At 26.8% G+C, this 19761-nt stretch overlaps 2 protein-coding genes across 2 annotated transcripts; one reads left to right on the forward strand and one right to left on the reverse strand.

Moving 5' to 3' along the window:
- The first annotated feature begins 1332 nt into the window (after nt 1-1332).
- LOC135121297 (uncharacterized) lies at nt 1333-9346 on the forward strand. The gene is made up of 9 exons (XM_064045615.1): nt 1333-1519; nt 1630-1696; nt 1781-1851; nt 1910-1967; nt 2711-2767; nt 3349-3439; nt 4758-4814; nt 5695-5776; nt 8800-9346. Exons 1-9 carry the CDS (start codon nt 1457-1459, stop codon nt 9259-9261), a joined length of 1008 nt encoding a protein of 335 aa, XP_063901685.1. The 5' UTR covers nt 1333-1456; the 3' UTR covers nt 9262-9346.
- A 646-nt stretch (nt 9347-9992) lies between these two features.
- On the reverse strand, nt 9993-16665 carry LOC135121291 (phosphatidylserine lipase ABHD16A-like). Its single transcript, XM_064045609.1, has 12 exons — nt 16622-16665; nt 16375-16543; nt 16121-16176; nt 15925-16064; nt 14597-14640; nt 14398-14492; nt 14127-14343; nt 13726-13836; nt 12768-12887; nt 12210-12353; nt 10412-10534; nt 9993-10207 (listed from the first exon to the last, which is right to left on the reverse strand). Exons 3-12 carry the CDS (start codon nt 16136-16138, stop codon nt 9993-9995), a joined length of 1227 nt encoding a protein of 408 aa, XP_063901679.1. The 5' UTR covers nt 16139-16176; nt 16375-16543; nt 16622-16665.
- Between the last annotated feature and the right edge of the window lie 3096 nt (nt 16666-19761).

Raw genomic sequence — 19761 nt, forward strand, 5'->3', positions numbered from 1 at the left:
TATGTTTCGTAAGGTTGGTTTATTGCTCCTAGAGAGCCAGTATTATCGATTAAATTTCTACAGTGCTCAAGTTCTTCAACTACATATCATATCACATTAAAGTATATAAGTGTATCTTATAATTATATAAAACATATTGTTTAGGGTAGCTATGCTCTCGAGGGCCCCCGACCTGTAAAATTAACACATTAGAATTAGGTCCTAATATGGGCTTTGTGTTCACGGCGAGGTTAAATACGAGCCCTCTAGGACCTTAATAGAGTTGCGTCAATAGAAAATTGCACCCCGACCTTGAGTTTGCACGTCAACTCCTTTAGCCGCAGCTACCATGGCCACCTCGATCCACTAATAGCTCTACGTATCTAACTTGTTACACTAGTCTTGTTCAAAGAGTAAAGCTATATTATCAAACTTCCTGATATATAGTTGTCAAGTCATCTCTCATGTCATGAAAGGACCTAGTTTGCTTTATATAAGCATTCGAAAAGACGAAAGTCGAGAAGACCAGAATATTTATATATTTTTATCTGTTTCTTCCTATGGCTCATCTACACCCTCGTTGCCGTTTAGTGTTAAAAACCTTTTGACTACCGTAACAATTTATCTGGACTTGGTCCGTGGTTTGTAGACTTTTTTAGAATAATTTTCCGGGTGCTTATAATGGTTAGTATTTTTAAATCTATTGTAAATTGAGGTTTTATTTGATAGCTATTACTTTGCTCGGAGGACAAGTCAAGGGTGTGGCCAACAATATCCATGTTAGGCATTAACATATTAATCACAACAAATATATGCAAAATAACTGTGCCCTCGTAATTTTGAATTTTACAATATTTTTAATTCTGCACCACACATTTGGTAAAACAGTACTACAAAAAGGGTCGGACGGTGTAAAATTTTAGATAAGCCAACTGGAAAGAGGTTCATAAAACGACCTTTGCACATAGTGTTTAGGTAGTAGGTTTCGCAAAAAATGAAGACGTTTACAAACCGCGAATTTTACACTTTTTTAAAAGCACTAAGCGTAGCCTTGTATTAAATAGCTGTACAAAATATTAATAGATAAAACTGAATGATATGAACTCCGTCAAAAATTATTTACATTTGTATATATAATTGTTTCTGATAAACTATTTTTTTTAAAAAACTTAAAATCTCCGCTTTAGTTTTCAATAAGTTTAGTTATAATCTTAGTAAGAGGTAAACTGTCTGCTAACTTCTATTCAGAACCCCCTTTTGTAGTTTTAAATAGCTTGTGCGAAGGTAGGTCCAAGGTCAATAAACGAACCAACTATCTTACGTTATCTAATCTCATCATGCATCTTTCATGACTCCAGTTTTTTCTATAGTCAACCTAACTCTCATTAGTATCCGTCATACTCTCAAGTTAACACATGAAATCGTGTTCATTATAACAAGGTTAGCCGTAACCTATTTACTTCACAATACGAACTTTATGGCAAGTCGTCTTAGAAGTTATTTAACAGAACAACTGGCCCCGTTTACAGAACCTCCTTATGTAGTGGCATTAACCATTTTTATCCGTATTCTATTCTATTTAGTTATAAAAAAAATTGTTTCTAACAGTCCTTCTTTATAAATTACTTAATTAAACTTAAATATAAATAGGATCAACGTGGTGATGAAGAAATCGTTCTGGAGGCTGAAGAATTAAAAACGGAGCCGATTTTTATTAGTATTATTTTGCTTTCTTACATTATTATTAAAAAAATTCTAAATCTTTACATACGTGTATATATAATTTTTGAATATTATTTAGAAAGTTCTGGTAAAACTTTGGCGGAAACTCTTTGGGAACTATTATTTGATAAATCTCATTCCCCCTCTCCTGTAACTATGACATTGACATCCTTATATTTAGTAACCCTTTCAACCTAATGTTAAAAAGGATTCTTCTTTAAAAGGACTTGCTTGGATTTTCCAAAGCGTTGAAGATGAATCCGATGGTCTACTTTTTTCATGACAAAAAATATATATACACACTTTGTAAATTATTATCTTGGAGTTAATTAGCAACTATTTTTTAACTTTTTTTTGTCTTCATATTTTACTTTTGCTACCTAAAAAGCTATGTGCCCTTATTTACTAAAAGGCTAAATAATAGTTATTATGCATTGTATGAAGTATTAATCTTGCTCCTCTTTTATAGTTCCACTTTTTAATTACATAACAGGCATCTATAACAAATTTTTATTCTTAAAATTACTTTTAGATGAATATACTGATAATTTCTATTCCAAAACTATTATAAAAATGTTTTAATTAACTTTATGGTTTATTTAATTAACTTTGCTATAAATTAAATATCTTTATTTGAAAGTGGTATGGTTGTTGTAGTTAGCAAGTAGCCTTTTCTTAACTCTACCAAATTTTTGCCTTTTTTAAAATAAACCATTAAAAGATTTAAAAAATCATCCTTAATGCTATACAATTATTGAGGCTAGTTGCAGTTTTGTTATTTGTTATTTTTATTATACTAATTATAACTATTGATATGTTTATTAAAAATTATAATTTAACTAATTCCGTTCCACTGACTATTATCCCTTTTTTTTTTTTCTATTAATTATTTTATACTACTAATTATTTTATTATTTTATTGAACTATAATTTTGTTAATCCCCATCTAAAATATTTACTCTGGTTTTTATTTTTATTTTTACTTTTTTTTAATTATTATTATTATTAGAGGGTTATATACCCGAACGCAAAATTCATAGAGAAAGGAGAATTACCATTACTCAAGGTTGCCATCTATATTTTACTCTCTGTTTCATATTGCATTTATTTATAAGATGAAGTGCATTTATTGATGTAAACTTAGGTAAAATATTAAATTTTTCTTAGATCTCTTAATTTCTAAATTTTTTTAGCTATTTTTATTTTTTATTCTTTTATTATTGGGTATTTAAATTATATATATTATTTTTTTATTAGTATATAATTATATAGAAAAGTCTTATTATCAATTTATTTATAAGAATTTTATTTTATATTGAATGTTATTATTTATAAAAGTTTTTATTAATATTATTTAAATATCTTTATCACATTATAACTGTTATTATTTTTGATAAGTTATTATTTTAATAATAATTATTAGTATAATAATTTATTTTATTTGTTGAAAAAAATTATTTATCTCTTATATTTTAATAATATTATCTTATTCTTTATGTTGTAAGATCAAATTTGCAGTTATATTATTTTTGCTAATTACAATTTTTTCTTACGGCATATATACTTTAATATCTATATATATAAAAATATTTATTAAATTACTATTAATAAGAATTTCATTAATTTTTTTGCCCATTTCTTGGTTAGGCCAGCAGTTTATCTCCGGAGAAATGCCATTTGTTTCCAAACGAATACTGCAGATCCATTTAGCCATCGCTAAGCACGTGTTCGGTGTCAGGTGGTCTGCCAATAACATTTTTATATTGTTTATCTGTCTATTTTATAATTGTTTTTAAAAGTATATAAGAGTGTTCATTTTTTGTTTTTAGTTTATATAACTATTTTGTTTGCAAAAGAACTTTTCTTAAAAGTTCTGCTGCAACACGATTTTTCGTTGCACGTTTAGAATAAAGTGTAGCCTCCACGTGAGTAATACTAGGCTTTTTTGGTGCTGCCTTTTCTTTTGTTAAATTTCGTTATGAAGTCGTTCCTTAGACAACATGTGAGTAAAACAAATTACCAAAAAAGCAAAATTGCTGCCAAATTAATATAATGAACCCAATACCAAACTAGTTCAAAATGCTGTCATTTCTCTCTTTTATACCCTTTTAAGCTTCTACGTCAACTTTTATTTTTTTAATGTTATAGTTTTTTTAGCTTTTAAGTTTTAAACTTTATTATAGTTAAATTTAACTTCACTTACTTATATTATTCAGCGTTTATTTAATTTGTTTATTTATTAACAGTTATTTCGTATTTATTACATATACATCTTAACTTTTGCTATTATAATTCATTTAACATAAAGTTAAGCATTAATTAAATTTTTAAGTCTGCACGTTTTTAATAACAACTTATTAAACTTTTTTTTAAAGTTTTCTGGTTATTCGAAATTTTTAATGATGCACAATATCATATAACTCTTTTTTAAAAATATTTTTAATAAAATTATGTACTTTTTATCATAAGTTAAGGTTATATTTATGAATATTGTAAACTTCATACTTATAATATATAAAATAGAAAATACACTTAAAAATCAATAAATTAATATAATATTTAATGATTTATAATAGGAAATATTCACAACAAAAATTCTATTCTGTAGTTTAAGCGATTCTTCTTATAATTTTTTATAATTCAACAGTTTCTTCTATTTTAAAACTTTATGAATTTTATCCATTCATGAGTTCCTCATAACTTTCTTATAAACTTTAAAAAAGTTATCAAAAAATATTTTATTGTATTTCTTAGATTTCCATAAAATTCATAATTTATTAACTGTTATAGGTATTTTTATTTGTTACTTATGTTTTATTTTGATTATGGTAATATTAACTTTTGTAGTAGTTGGCAAAGTTTTAGCGGATTTTCATGTTCTTCACATTGTTGGTATTAAAAAGTTGTAAAGTTTAGCTATTTATTAAGTTCTGCTTGGTACATATGATTATCAGCCTCAATAACTTTTTTTACTCCAACTTTTCTTGAAATATATAATCTTATAATAATACATATGGAGCAATGCTGGCAACGTTAACTTATCATTATTTTTATAGATCTGCAAGGTTTGAGCGGTTTTTTGAGTTCTGCTCGGGTGATCATCACATGTTATGGTATTCACACCATTTCTTCACTTATTTATTCATATCATTATTATACTATATTATTATTTTATTATAAGTTATATTCAGTACTAGTTTGAAATTTACTTTTATAAGTAATACTATTATTGTAACTACTTTCCTTGTTTAACAAAAATTATTATAGACATGTTTGCTTTTAAACTTTTTGTTTAATAAAAGTTTAAGTATATTTTTTTTAAAATACAATTTATCAAATTTTCATTAATTAAAGATTGTTTGTATAATATTTCTTATAACTTTTTACTTTCTTCTCATTTTTATCAATAACATATATTAATATTTTTCTTTTCTTGAACTTTCGTTGTCCATTTAACATTAATATTTCAAATTTATTACTTTAATCTATAAACTTTTTGGCTTGCATGGGATTGTTGTTTTTATTTCTACATTTAATTAATTAATTATTTATTATAAGTTTCAATTAAATAATAAAGAAGTTTTTATAAAATTATTATGCTATTTATTAATTTGGTTTTATAAAATAATATCGATTAACACTAGTTTTATATATTTTTTATATTCTTTTTTTTTTTTTTAGATTCTCTCTGTAACTTGGTTTTATTATTTTCTTCACTATAACGTTTTTTTTACTTCGAACTTTTTAAAAATTATTTTTTTAAGGATAACTACTTTATTATTGATAATTAATATTTTAATAATATTTCACTATTTATTTTTATTTACATTTTAGTGTACTATTGAAAATTGCTTTTTTTCTTTTTTATAATCAGATTATAAATTTTATTATAATTTCTATTAATTTTTTTATAAGGTAAATCTATTACTATTTTTTGAAATATAATTTTTTATTTACTTTTTAAGTTACTATTAAATATTTTTGTTTTTACAGGCATCAAAAAGTACTTCGAATTCTCGCAGCGTTGAATCCGTGGCTCATCGAACCCGCAAAACTTTATGTGAATTGGTGGCTGGTTGTCAAATTTATTATATTGTTTATAATTGAAACTAACTATAGTAAGATGATAAAATTATGATGACAAAGTTAATATAAGCCTTTAAAAAAGTAGCAATCTATTTTAAAAATTATTACTAATCAGCAAAAGGTAAAAAACATTAATATTTTATAAGTTTAGGTAACCTTGTGCTGTATTTTCGGGTATAAGCGGAAGTAAGTTTGTTAACAAGCTTATAAATATATTTTTTTAAAAAAGGAACTAAATTAAATTATAAGAGCAAGTAAAAGAGTAATAATTATAATAATTAGTGGTAACACAGAAAAACATAAATAGTGAAGAATAACTTTAAACACAAGTTTCTAATATTTAAAGTACTTTTTGTATTTTTAACTTTTCATTCATAAACTTTTAGTTATTTATAAAGGATAAAAAAAGCATAGATAGTTTAATAATCAATATGAAAAATAATAATAGAAGTAAAGATTATTTCTGAGTATTAGTATAATATTGATATATTTTCTTTTAACTTTATCAGCAATAATTAAAATTTTATAAAACAATAACTGACACTTCTTTTATTAAGTGTTTTTCTTGTAGTAATTAGCTTTTAGTACTAATAATAAAGTTTTATTCTAATTATCTATATTTTTTTGTATTATTAATAAAACTAATAGGAAGTAAATTATAAATAACTTAAAAGAAAGTTTTTATTTCGTTTATATATTTTGTTATTAATAAAACTGAAAGAAAATTTTAATAAAGTTAAGAAAGATATGTTTATAAATTTTTTTTTATTCTAATGTGAAAAACTAAATTATAGTGGATTTTAAAGAAATCTGTTTATTTTATTACGTTTAATAAAAATAATATTGTTTCGTAATATTATAATTTTTAATAAAAAATTTTCTATATATTATAAAATGGAATAAATATAAAAAATAGTTTTTAAATTTTATAAAATGAATTATATTATAATTTTGCAAATACTTTTTCTTATTAAATAAACTCGACCAATTGAGTCGTTAATTTGACAGTTTAAAAATTTTTTAAAGTATTTTGTTTGAAAATTTATAAAATATAATTTAACTTTATTTTTTATATTTATGAATTTTCTATATATTGCTTTTTTAATTAAAAATAGTTTTAATATTCTAATTAATATAAATAAATTTTAATAAATAAAAAGAAGCGGACAATTTTTCTTAAATTAATCATCTTAATTGTAAATTTTATGGGTTGCCTTATTTATTTTATTATTATTATTAATGTAAATAATTATAAATTAAATCCATTTAATGCATTTTCTGTTATGAATATTATTATAACATATTTTTAATTTTACTTATAGTAACTTACATAACCAACTAACTTATAATCATGGGGATTATTATTTTTATAAACACTTAGTTATTAAGAAATTAAATAATAGTAATAATACTTTATTATAACACGTCGCCTGCAAATTTCCGGGGTTAACTACCAATGTGCCCTTTTTAGTAGAATTCGTTCCATTCTCAGTTGGTACCAACCTTCAAATGATACGAATCACATTTGTTGACAATTCATCCATTAGTTATCGAGATTTAAATTTTTAGTGACCTACGCTTTGTTATTTATAAAATAATGGGGAAAAAACGAATCTCGTGTGTTGATTAAGCATTTTCTTTGATGGGAATAAATAACGTCCAAGGTCAGCAATAACTTGAGATATCTTATAAGGAACCTGCTCCGTCGGCAACAGCGATTTTTTTCAGTGGTTTGCGGAGTTTAAACGGGGCCATACGGGCACAAATAAAGCAACATCAAAAATAACTCACAAAATTGTCGTTGATGATAGTAAAGTGAAGTTGCCTAAATTAGCCGACATCGCAAAGATATCAATTGGAATGTGTAAGCTATATTCGCATTACTATTTGAGCATAAGAAAACTCTGTTTGTAGTGAATTCCGCATTCGCTCGCAGTGGGCCAAAAACAAACGTGTGAGTCACCTAGAATCTATTCGGCAGTCAGCTGAGTGGAAAGCAAATGGTGGAAACCGCCTTAAGCAACCAAAGCCGCAACAGCACAAGACCTTCGTATATGGGGATGTACACGCCATAATATTGATAGACTACCTTAAAAGAGGGAAAACCATGAATAGCGAACAACACTATTGGTTCGATGGAAAGAGGAAACTACAAAAAAAACGACCCAAATGACGAAAGTGCTTTTATATCATTATAATACACCGTGTCACAAGTCGATGGTGACGATGGCAAAATTGAATGACTTTTATTCGCACCCACCGTAATCTCCAGCTCTATTCCTCAGCGACTATTATCTCTTTGCAGACCTCAAAAAATTTTTCAAGGAAAGAGATTTGAGTCAAACGATAAGTCATCGCCGAAACAGAGACCAATTTTTAAGATATAAACCAATTGCTTTATAAAAAAGGTATAGAAATGCTGGAAAAAGCTTTGGACTGATCGTATCGTCCCGGGACTCGTCAGGCGACGTGTTGAACACATTTACTGGATTATTTTTTATAAAATTTATTATCTTTAAAACGAGTTTGTTACAATTTAATTTTTTTTTATAAAAATATAATTTCTATTCGATATAATTTACAAATTATAATTTGATTACCCATAAAAATAATTAATTATAATAGTAAATGGTATTGTTTTTACTGAAGTTTGGTTATAAAAGAATTGTATTGACACTATAAAGGATTTAAATTTACATCTACTTGTCACATTCCTTTTTCTTCCTGATCAATTAAAATTATTTTTCGAGTTTGATGAAATTGTTTAATAAATTCTAAGAAACAATTTTTTTTATAACTTTTGTTCATCACTCACACTTTACATATCTTTTATTTTTCATCAACTAAATTTTTACTGCGAACTGCTTTGATGCTGATAGTAAAATAATAATTTTTATCAGTCATTATAATATAAATTACATTTATAAATTATTAAAAGTTAAGTTTTTTGTATTAGTTTAAATTTTCTTAGTATCGTTACACTTAATTAGTTTTAATTACAAATCCACTCAGGCCGCGGCGACCACCTCTCTTCGGGACAATTTTCACTTTTTACTGGAAGATATGGAAAAGTATTCGCCTTTACTCTTAGAAAGGGCACTGAAAAAATTTTTACCGCCCACGTGTTCGCCCCAGCACTCGTATAAAATTCACCGGAAGTCTTTGAGTCTATTGCCTCGGTCTCAGAAGATTAAGGACTTCCCTTTTCTTCCTTTCAACTTTCTGTGGGAACTGAGCTCGGTTTCGGTGGGTTTTTCTGTTGTTCGCAGAGAAAATTCGCTATTAATTTTCAGATTACCGTTTTCTTTACTTTCCTGTTCTCGTTCATTTCGGCCGCTGGACGATTCGGTGTTTGAGTTTATGTTAAAGTCAGAAAAGTTTATTCCTTTTTGTTATGAAAATCAGATTGATTTGAGCGGTTGCCGACTGTCTCCCTCTCCCCCTTTTTCTAAAGAAAAATATTTAACTGCTTAGGTTATTGGCTAACAATAGTGACTGATTTTATTTTTGACAACAAAACGTACTTCTGTACTCATCGTTTTTTTTGTGTAAGTGGGAATATAAAAAGGCTTAAAAACATTTTAGAGTAATAAAGTTCACCTTTTTTAGTGAGTTTATAATTTTTTATAAATATATATACTAAGTCGAAGTATATTTGGCTCGTGTAACTTCTGTTGCACTTATTCTGTTACACTACTTTTTTACAGTTTATTTATATTTACTAGCTATTAATTATAATTCAAATTGAGAAAGAGTATTATTAATATGTCATTTACTAACTTTATAAAAAAAGAAGCCAATAAGAGTATTTTGCTTCATGAATTTCTAGAATAACGATAACTGTTCCAGAAAACTATTCATTTGGAGCTGTACTTGCTGGTAGTAACTGGGTGAAAAATGCAATGAATGTTACGAACCACAAAAAACGGCGCATAATCGTAAGCTGTTATACTTAAATGATCCAAGATGGAAACAACTTAAAAGTAAAACATTGTCTACATTTGTACCCAATGAACGCTGATCTTACCAAGAAAAAAATAATATAACCGGAAAGCAATGAGGAACACGTGCCACACGTGCTTGGAACATGCGGAGAACACATGATAAGAGTATGTAGCGGACGATATCCAATACTTGTAGTTTATTCCATCGATTGTTTAAAACAAAAATAAAGAAAGAATCCCAACGCTCTTTTTTTTTTATTATTAATAACCCCTCAGTAATTGGTCGAAAATGCAATGTAGCGAAGTGAGCGGCTGACAATGAGACATATTAACGTCCTTTACGAACAAATGGATGATACTAACTAAAAAGTTTGTTTTTCCTTCGTCCGTCCACGAACGGCCAATATAGCGGTGAGGAGGCGCGATATCCCGCTGGTTTAGTATCTGTTTAACTTCGCTTAAACGCTCTTTCCAGGCTATATGTATTAAAAAAAAGAAACAATAATACTGTAGGTAATTTGCTTGTTATAAAGTATACTGTATTAATGTTAAATGTAAAATAAAAGTTTATAAATGTGATAATAATTAGTATATGATATCTCTTATAGTTAAAAAGTGAAAGTTCAACAACTTTCTAAGGGCGTTTCTATAATTATTAAATTAAATTATATAGAACGTACGACTTGGTAACTCCTCCGTTATTGGATGAGGCAAGGGGCGCTCCAAAACCTCTAGGATGGCACTTTCACTGGTAAAATCGGGAAAAAGTTTACTGATAAACTTTGCTATTAAAAAGTTGGTGCCTGCAAATATAAAAGTTTTTGTATAAGTACTGCAGTACAACAACAAAAAAATTCATTATATAGCAAAATAAAGGCTAAAGAGATTAACATTTCAGATATTATAAGCAAAACAAAATCATAAACATTATAGAAAGAAGTTCATAACAGTTATTTACTTAAGAAAATGTTTATAAAGAAAAGCAAAATTATGTAATATTATGTGCAGGCCATCTAAATTTAAAAAGAAGCGAATGTTCATGATTTTGGTCAAAAAAAAAATTAATAGTGCGGTATTATAAAATAATAAGCATTATATAACCAGTACTATTAATTTTATTTGAGATATACAATAAAATAGATAGTGAAAGTAAAGCTGCAATGAAACTAGTTCACATAGCAAATTTACGGAAACACCGGTAGGCTACTTTACAAAATTACTGGTCAACCGCATATCTTTTAATGCCTCTGGTTGTTCCATAATGGCTAAAGCTCCACCACTTAAATCACTCTATATAACTGATAAAAGGATCGCATTTGTACACGTAACAAAAGTGTTTAAAGGCGAAATCACTTTCAATAAATATATTTGAATAGCTCTCATTAGATCTCATTAGATCCTTTTAGCCTTAACAGTCACATGGCGATAATAAGTAGGATTGACCCCAAAATATTTTAAACATTACACTTTATACAAATTAAGCGCTAATCGCAAGGTTTCATCATGTTTTTCGCAGGCCTCGCGTGTCTTTCTTACATAACAAAGAAACCTCGTTCATCATTGTCCTCGATTCGTGCAAAGATAACAACTTTATTACTTTTACATATTATATTTAATTATATGTTTACTAATTTTATTTATACCAAACCGTACGTAGTGTAATTTATAAATTAAATAATTTTGTTATCCCAAAAGTTCATATTATTATTTAAAATTATATTTAAAATATTTTTCCACCAGCAAAAAACTTTCCGTTATCAAAATTTTTAGAGTAAACCAGAATTTTGCAAGTTGCAATAATAATAGTAAACATTGTTATAATAAACAGAAAACATACGAAAGTCGGTGATGTTTATAACAAATATAAAAGTTTACTTAATTACTTTAATAATTTTCTGCCTCGTCAAAATTGACTATCACCGCAATGATTCGTACTTGTATAGCACTTTCATATAACTTTTGCTTTTTATTATTGTTGCAAAAACCAATTATTATATTTCTTAGGGTTATAAAAAGGACTCATTGTTGGCTAAGCAAACTATCGTTATTTTTTGAGCCCGAAAGCCAAGTTCAACTTTATTAATTTTTTTTTTTAGACTTAACTTCTTTATGTTTCAATCTCCTTAAAGTAAATGCAGAAGTTGTTCTCCTATAACATTTTGTAGAAGTCTAATGCTTTTCAGTTTTAAAAAAACTAATTAGTCTTAATGTATTTTGCTTTCACCAGTTATTAAAAAAAATAATAAAAAATTTTTTAAGGAAAAAATTTATAATTGTGACAATACATACTGATACGTAACGAACGACTAAATTTTAACAAGCATTAAATGAAGGTAGCAATGACATAGAAAAGGTAAACAATAAAACTATATATAAGAACGAAAAATAAGCAAAGAATCCACAAAATAAAAAATTATTTGATGTAGAAAAAGAATTATTAGCGCTAATAAGCAATAAAACAAATAAAATGCATAATACGATTGGATGAAAGAATGTTGAGTTGGGAAGACATTACTTCATCCCGCAAGCGACGAATGATCTTTATAGGACCGCGAAACTGAAGGAGTCGATTCGGAATATCAAAATCAAAATTCTCTTTAATAACTTTGGCAGTGAAATTACCTAAATATAAATATTAGCATCGAAAATGATGAAAAGTTACCCGAACAAACCCAACTTGTAAATATGAAGAAATTAAAAATTCTTATTAATAGAAATAGGTATTATATATAATGAAAAAGTAAAGTTGTTAAAAAATTAAATATGCTTAGAACAAAAGTAAAGCGATAAGAGGAATGTTTGTATACCCCAACAAGGTAATTATAATATTTTTAAGTCTGTAAATACGAAATAGGATATTTTAAATAAGCTATAATTAAATGTTTGTTTTATAATAATATAAACAATTTATTATTAGCCCATAAAAATGATTATGCTCAAAACTTTTCATGAAACGTTTGTAAAAGGATTTGGAATTTCTAAAACTATTTTTAATTTATAAATATTACTACTATTACCATAACTTTGACTACTTACTCAAACACGCGGGCATCCTAGCTTGAGCCAGTAGGATTACATCATCAAAAGGAGCATCCAATATAAGACCACCGAGTTCTTTTTGAAAAAAAGCAGCACCGCCAGTAGCAGAAACGGCCCCTTTTATTATTATTGTTAAGTACTAACAAGCGAGTTAACTTTTACTTCCATTACTTCTAATAAATACAAAAAGTATGTGCTCTTATTAAGAATATATAAAAGGTTACAGAAGTTATAAAATATATGTAGAGTTTTACCAATAATTTAAAAGCTCAGAGAAGTAATAATAAATTTCAAATAATACGAAATCTAAGCAAAGTATTCTTGGAGTATATAATATATATAAATACTTAATGTAATATAAAAGGGCAACCTTTTTTAAAAATTAATAATACATAGTAAAATATCAAGAAATATATAAATTTTTTTAAGTAAAGAACCTTAATTTTTATAATAATAATAAATATTTAAAGTTAAATAATAATTAAAATTTTAAATATCAGACGGGTTATAAACTTTTGAAAATATAATGAAAAAGTTTACTGAGGCACAAACTTTCTCAAGTAAAAATGATGATTTATTAAAAATGATTAGCACAAAGTAAATTTTTTATTATACAAGTAATAAGTTTACATATTAGCAATTTAGTGAAAGATAATATATATAAATTTAAAAAAAAAAATAAATATTAATATCTAAACATTTTTTAAACAGAACAAAAAAGAAAAAATATAATTATCTAACAGTGTGTAAAGCCAAAAGTTAACCGAAAAATAAAAAGTTTAGTACTAACAAATAACATAAAATAAATAAAAGCGAAAAAGTACTCCATTGAAGTAATAATAAAAAAGGGTTTTATATATCAAAAAGTTAATATAAAATAGTCCTATACAACAAAAAAACAAAATATTAAAAATAAAGTTTTACATATACGAACAATGTTAGTGTGAAGTAATACCGATTGACCAGCAATAGAGAAATACATCCGCCAAACTCCAGTTTAAGTGAAATGTGCAAAAATACAAAATCGAGATCAGCGCATTCGTATCGGATGCAGCAGATGGAAGCCCTCACAATTAATATATGTAAATAAGTTGTATTCGCAATTATAACTAATAATTGTAAAATAAGTATTGATAATAATATTAATAATAGATGATAAACTAATAGTAGAAAAAATAACTTGATTTACAATAGATTAACAATGAAAGCAATAATAATAATTACTAATATATAAAAATTTATTAATAGTAATTGTGACCGATAATTTATTTTTACATTATTAAAACTTTGATAGAATAATTAAGAAAGAAATAGTAAACAGTCACTAATAAAATTTATAATATTATAATAGTCAACCGGAGCTGCAGCCGTAGCCGGGACGATTATAACCAACCAATGAAAAGTCTTCTTGGACAAAGCACGTGGCGCAACTGTGTTCATAAAAAGAAGCGTTGCCTTCGCAGCAAACAATAAGCCTATTTCCGTTAGGCGTGCCCCGACGGTCGACAAATATGCAATCAATAAAATTCCCATCGAACGTGCATATTTTATAACGAAAAATATTCCCAAAGTGCTATTAAGCAAAAATATAAATTTTAAAAATAATAGTAATAACAATAATTGTAACTGAAGATAAAAGTTTTATCCTTCCTTGAAGTAGTGAAGAAGATAAAATCCATCTCAAAAAGTAGGACGAGCCCGGATAAAGCAGGGGCCGTGCCACTACTTTGAAAATAAATAATAATAATAATAATAATAATAATAATAATAATAATAATAATAATAATAATAATAATAATAATAATAATAATAATAATAATAAAAACCTTTTGCTACAATACGGCGAAAAAGCACAGAAAAGTTTTCTATACTATTACAAAAAATAGTTTAGCAATAAGCTTCTGCAAGTAAAATATAATAATACTTTGATATAGTCTTATTTTTATAATAAGCAGGAAAAAAATCAGTATTTTTCCACATTATAAGCAATAATAAAAATTAAAAAAAATTTACTCAAATTTTTCGTTTACTTTATTTTATATAAATCTGCAAAAGTAAAACTTTTGCATAAAGTTTCTGTTTTATTACGCGAGAGACTATTCATATTTATTTATAATAAGTTTTAAATTATTTTCGCACAACTTAAAAAGTTGACTACATAAAGGAATAGTAAATCTAATTTAAAAATAATTTGGAAATAAACTTTAAAATTATTATTAATTTCCTTATACCAAAATTTTGTATTAAAGATAAAATAAAAGCTAAACGATCTGTAAAAATAAATCATAATAAAGTAAAAAATTATAGATCTTTAACCAAATAAATTTATTTAAGTAACTCATAAACATCGTAAATAATAAATTAAAAAGTATCTTGTAAAATTTAAAGTATTAAACGTTTTAAAAAAATATTATTTAATTTAAAAATCCTGAAGAAAACCAAAATATTATAGCCACCTGAAAATTTAAAATTAACTGTAAGTAAAAAAAAATTATTTCAAACACCTTTTTTTTAAAACATAATTGGATTAAAACTTATTTTAAATATATTTATAAAAAAGTAAAAAAATAATTTAGATCAATAAATTTAATTAATACCTTCATATGAAAACCTAATAATTTTTAATTAACTTACTAAAAAAAGTGGAGTTAAAATTTATTTATTAAAACTTAAAGCAGCATTAATGGATGAATAGTTTTATAAAAAACCATAAGGTCTTTACATTATTTAATTGATTATTTAAATATACTAAAACTTTAGAGAATCAAGATAAACAAAGCTAATAAGAAAATTATTTAAGTTTTTTATTAAAAAAAGTTTATGAAAGAAAACAAAACGAATTACAAATCATTAAAGTTAAAAGTATGTATAAATAATTTAAAAGAAAAATCTTATTATTTCAAAATAAATATTACTACAAAGAAGTGTCTCTGCAAAAGAAAAAATATTATTAAGGCTTTTTAAGTTTTTACAAGAATGAAATAATAAAAAATTTTGAAAAACAAAAAAAAATAATAATTTGTAGTCTTTGAAATTTAAGAACATTCAGATAAATATTTTTTCCAAAAATTATAAAATTTTTAAACTTTTTATATTTAAAATAACGGTTATAAGTTTTTAAAAGTTTAGCTATTTAATAGCTAAAAGTTTTAACTTATTCCTTCGCGATTCTAAAGTTTCCAATATTTTCTTATCTTCTAGATCGCACGTAAAGTCCACTGGCTTATAAGAAAAATTAAAACCATACAATTCAAGCTCCTTGAAGTTTCGGGAGTCAGCTTTGTGACTCGACATCTAGGACGTTAAATTTATAAAAATTACAAACAAGTGGAAATTTAATTAGGTTTTACTTTGTCCCAAATTAGCATAAAATAGCGATAATGAGGATTTGAGAATCTGCCTAAAGCTAAAAATGAATTAAACTTTGAAAAATTAAAAAATATCTATATAAATTTTAAAGCCGTGTTTTATAAAAAAATTAAAAACTGAAAACACTTCGTCAAAAATTGTTCTTATTTGAAAAATTAGTTATTATTTAAAAAAATGTCGTTATTTTAAAAGTAAAAGTGAAATAATATAACAAATCTTCATATATTGTAAATACCATCACACAGACGTGCTAACCCATACAGAGTTGTTGAGACTTCTATCAAGTATATATAAGAAAACCTACTAAGCCACAAGTAAAAAACCAAAAAAACTGAAAAATTAATAAGATATGAGGAAATTTTCTCCAATAAGTTCAAATGGTATACATTTTTCCCAGTTTTTTTCTAAGGTAATATTGGTAATATGTAACAAATACAAATAAAAAATAAATAAATTCATAAACTAAGTATATAAAAGCTTACACATATTACGTAATCCAACTGTGGGTAGTAAAAACTTTTTGTAAAATTTTTAAATTGGTAAAAAGTAAAGGGCGCTATACACATTGAGAAGTTTCGTAAAAGCTTTTATAAAAACTGAATATCAAGCTAAAGAGTAGAAAAAGTTAAAAGCCTGAAGGACATTGCACCTCGCTAAAAGCATGAAAAGGAAATAAACGTGCCACAGACAAAGTTCTCATTAAGACCTATGAGATATTAAATTTAGCCCTTTATCGGCAAACTCTGGGCCTAAAACAGATTTGTTTTTTATTTGCGGAATCATTTCAGATGTTGAAACTATACTTTAATGTCCAGTATTTGTTTTCAAAATTTTGATACTACATTTTTGAAAAAGGGTGGTTACTATTTTTCCTGGTGACCGTTTAGCTGAAAATACAGGTGTAATGTTTACTGGTAAGAATTTTTTGGCACACTTATTGTTTTGCAAATTGCCCACTTTTTTATGTTTTGTTGGTTGCTGCCCAATCCGTTAGGACATTGTACTCGAACTTACTAGAGATTGTTTTAGAGACCGAGCCTATCGTTTAGGGTCAATTACCATAGACCTACTCTTGCAAATTGAACCTAGGGGACAAGTGATATATATACGTAGTAACCAGTAGCCTATAAGGGGTTAAAAAAGCAGAACGCGAGGGTCTAAGTTTTTAAAAGATAGTCAGGCGTTATCGTTAGCGTTGGAGTACAAACTTGTAATGTAAATATTTATTTTAAATTAAGGGTTTGGGGAGTTGGAAACTTTTCTTGAAAAAATTTTGCAATAGTTTCAGTTAGGTCACATTCTGTAACAAGTTAAATACATAAATTATTGTACCGGGTTGAGAGTTTGTGTACCAGCTTCGCGGGTATAAACGATTGCCGCGTAAACTCAAGGCTGTGGAGGTGGGTCTCCCCTTTTGGGTCTTGATAGTTGTTTACATAACCCAGTTCTCTTGTTAGCAGTTTTTAATATACGTGTTATGACGCTCCTGCGAAGCTTCTCAGTATAAAATTTTGTATAGCTTAAAGCTGCTCTACGGAGGGATATTAAGGTAAGAAAAACTACCTCACAGACGCGTTAAAAGTTAGTGCTTTATAATTAGATGAATTTTTACGTCGGGGAAGTTGGTTGTCTATCAAGATATATGGGTTGTGTTGTTGGGGAGTTGGCTCTTTGAAGTTCTCCGCCATGTCTATGGTAAAAAATAGAGTTTCCTTAAAAAAAAAAGAACAGTAGAATAGATTTATTATTGTTGAAATCCTTGAGTCGTACTTAGAGAATTATAAAGTTGTGTGGGGTAGTAGAAACAACCAAGTTTTTTACCTTAGTAAATTAGTTTAGTATTATAAACTTTTACCGTAAAAAATTTATAACCCAAGAGCCGTGCTTAATATTATCTTATAACTTAACTGGTGTTTACACACTTATTAGTAGTAAAAATGATTCGTCCAGGTCCTGTGAAGGTAACATTCTCTAAAATAATTTAATCATAAATGTAAACCCTAAAATATCTCATATATGCTTCGTTAAAAGTATCATTAAAAATAGTACTGATGTCTACAAATGCTGCTTTGTTAAAAATGATGGGGTACCATAATAAAATAATTAGAATGTTCTTAATGAAATAGTCAAAGTATCATATAAGTTATAATATAATAATAGTTATCAAAGAATGTAATTATATATGAGAATAATAATAAAAATAGGAATCATGAAAATGAATAACTAGATGCTGATAACCTGACCATGCACAAGTTGCAAATGATAAAATTGTAAATGGTTCTTCTGGATGCTCTATAGTATAATAAACTTCGAGTACTCCAGTGAGGCATGAGTTAAGATGCAGCGACAACACTAATCAAAGACATACAGGTCTAAAGTTACCATTCGAGTAATTAGTGCTTCCGTGCACAACAACGTTCTAGCTCTAAGACGCTTTAAGTAAATTTTTCTAGGCCTTATATAGGCATCCAATTACTACGTGAGTGTAGACAAGATCCTAAGCTGCAAACTTAAGTACTTAATAATATTTGTGTTATAGCTCTGGTCAACAGGAAAAGTCGCGAGAGCGCAGTAAGTGATCATTTCCGCAATACTAATCACTCTCCCAGAGAATGGGACTATACAGTACTTTCCGCATTTTCGTTGTGTAATTACGGTGTCTAGGCTGGTCTTGTAAGATTATAAAAAGCGGTTTTTCTGGTGATTTAAACTTCTAACGGCTATTTTGAAAACGAGATTAATGCATTTTGATGTTTTCTAAGATTAGTGAATATTTGCTTGTTTAAGGAACCCTCTGTTTTACTTGTGTTATTCGGGGTAGGCGTAAAGCAAATCAATAGATTTCTTTTCGCTTCCTTCCTACTCCCGCATTAGTTGACGTTGGCACTATGCGTACCGAGGAGCAATCATTAAGAGTTGTATGTTATAAAAAATTGAAAATTGAGAGTCCGTAGATCTGATGTACATGGGTGGTTTAACTTGAATAATTTAATTTAATCTATAGTCATATTATTGGGCTTTTCCTGAAGAAAATATGTTATAAACAAAGGGATGATTATATCATTCAATAAAGATAAAAAGCACCATACTAATCAAAGTTAGAGTATGAAACCCAGTAATTAATAATAATAAATAAAGCAAACTCAAGGCTAAGAATTAGAAGATAAGCAGACAATATTTGAAAAGAACAGGCATCCGTAAAAGTGAACTTAAAGGATTAAATAGTAAACTGAGAAAGGAGAACGGTCAAGGACAAAAGTAGAGCGGTGATTCACCAAATGGAAGGTTTTTATAAACCCATATATATTCGTGCCAAAATAGGAACGATGAGGTATAGATAGATTCTTTCCTCACAACAACTTAGTCTCTTAACCAAAATCTTATCTACAAAAAAATAAGATCTCACATTTATCTCCGTTATCAAAATATGTTTTAGGGGCCCATCTCTCAGGGGTACTTTCTTTTCATTACCAAAAATTTGCCAAGAAACCAGTTTTCACCACAATTACGTAATTTTTGTAAATTTTTAGGTGCTCCCATCGTGAGTTAACTATTTCCTCATATACCACCGTTCCACAAGAAAAAAAAAAAAATTTAATAAAAAGGAAGCCTCAAAATTTTC

Source organism: Zophobas morio, unplaced genomic scaffold (assembly GCF_036711695.1).
Source record: "Zophobas morio isolate AGI-343-1 ecotype UQ-CSIRO unplaced genomic scaffold, CSIRO_AGI_Zmor_V1 ptg000546l, whole genome shotgun sequence".
NCBI classification, from domain to species: Eukaryota; Metazoa; Arthropoda; class Insecta; order Coleoptera; family Tenebrionidae; genus Zophobas; species Zophobas morio.

Coding starts and splice junctions, on each gene's coding strand:
- LOC135121291 (XM_064045609.1), bottom strand. Junction 14,641..15,924: donor TTAGAATCGCGAAGGAATAA/GTTAAAACTTTT, acceptor TTTTTGTAATAG/TATAGAAAACTTTTCTGTGC. Junction 10,535..12,209: donor CAACATTCTTTCATCCAATC/GTATTATGCATT, acceptor TTATATTTGCAG/GCACCAACTTTTTAATAGCA.
- LOC135121297 (XM_064045615.1), top strand. CDS start 1,457: ATGGCAAGTCGTCTTAGAAGTTATTTAACAGAACAACTGGCCCCGTTT. Junction 2,768..3,348: donor GAGAATTACCATTACTCAAG/GTTGCCATCTAT, acceptor TTTCTTGGTTAG/GCCAGCAGTTTATCTCCGGA. Junction 3,440..4,757: donor AAGCACGTGTTCGGTGTCAG/GTGGTCTGCCAA, acceptor TTATTTTTATAG/ATCTGCAAGGTTTGAGCGGT.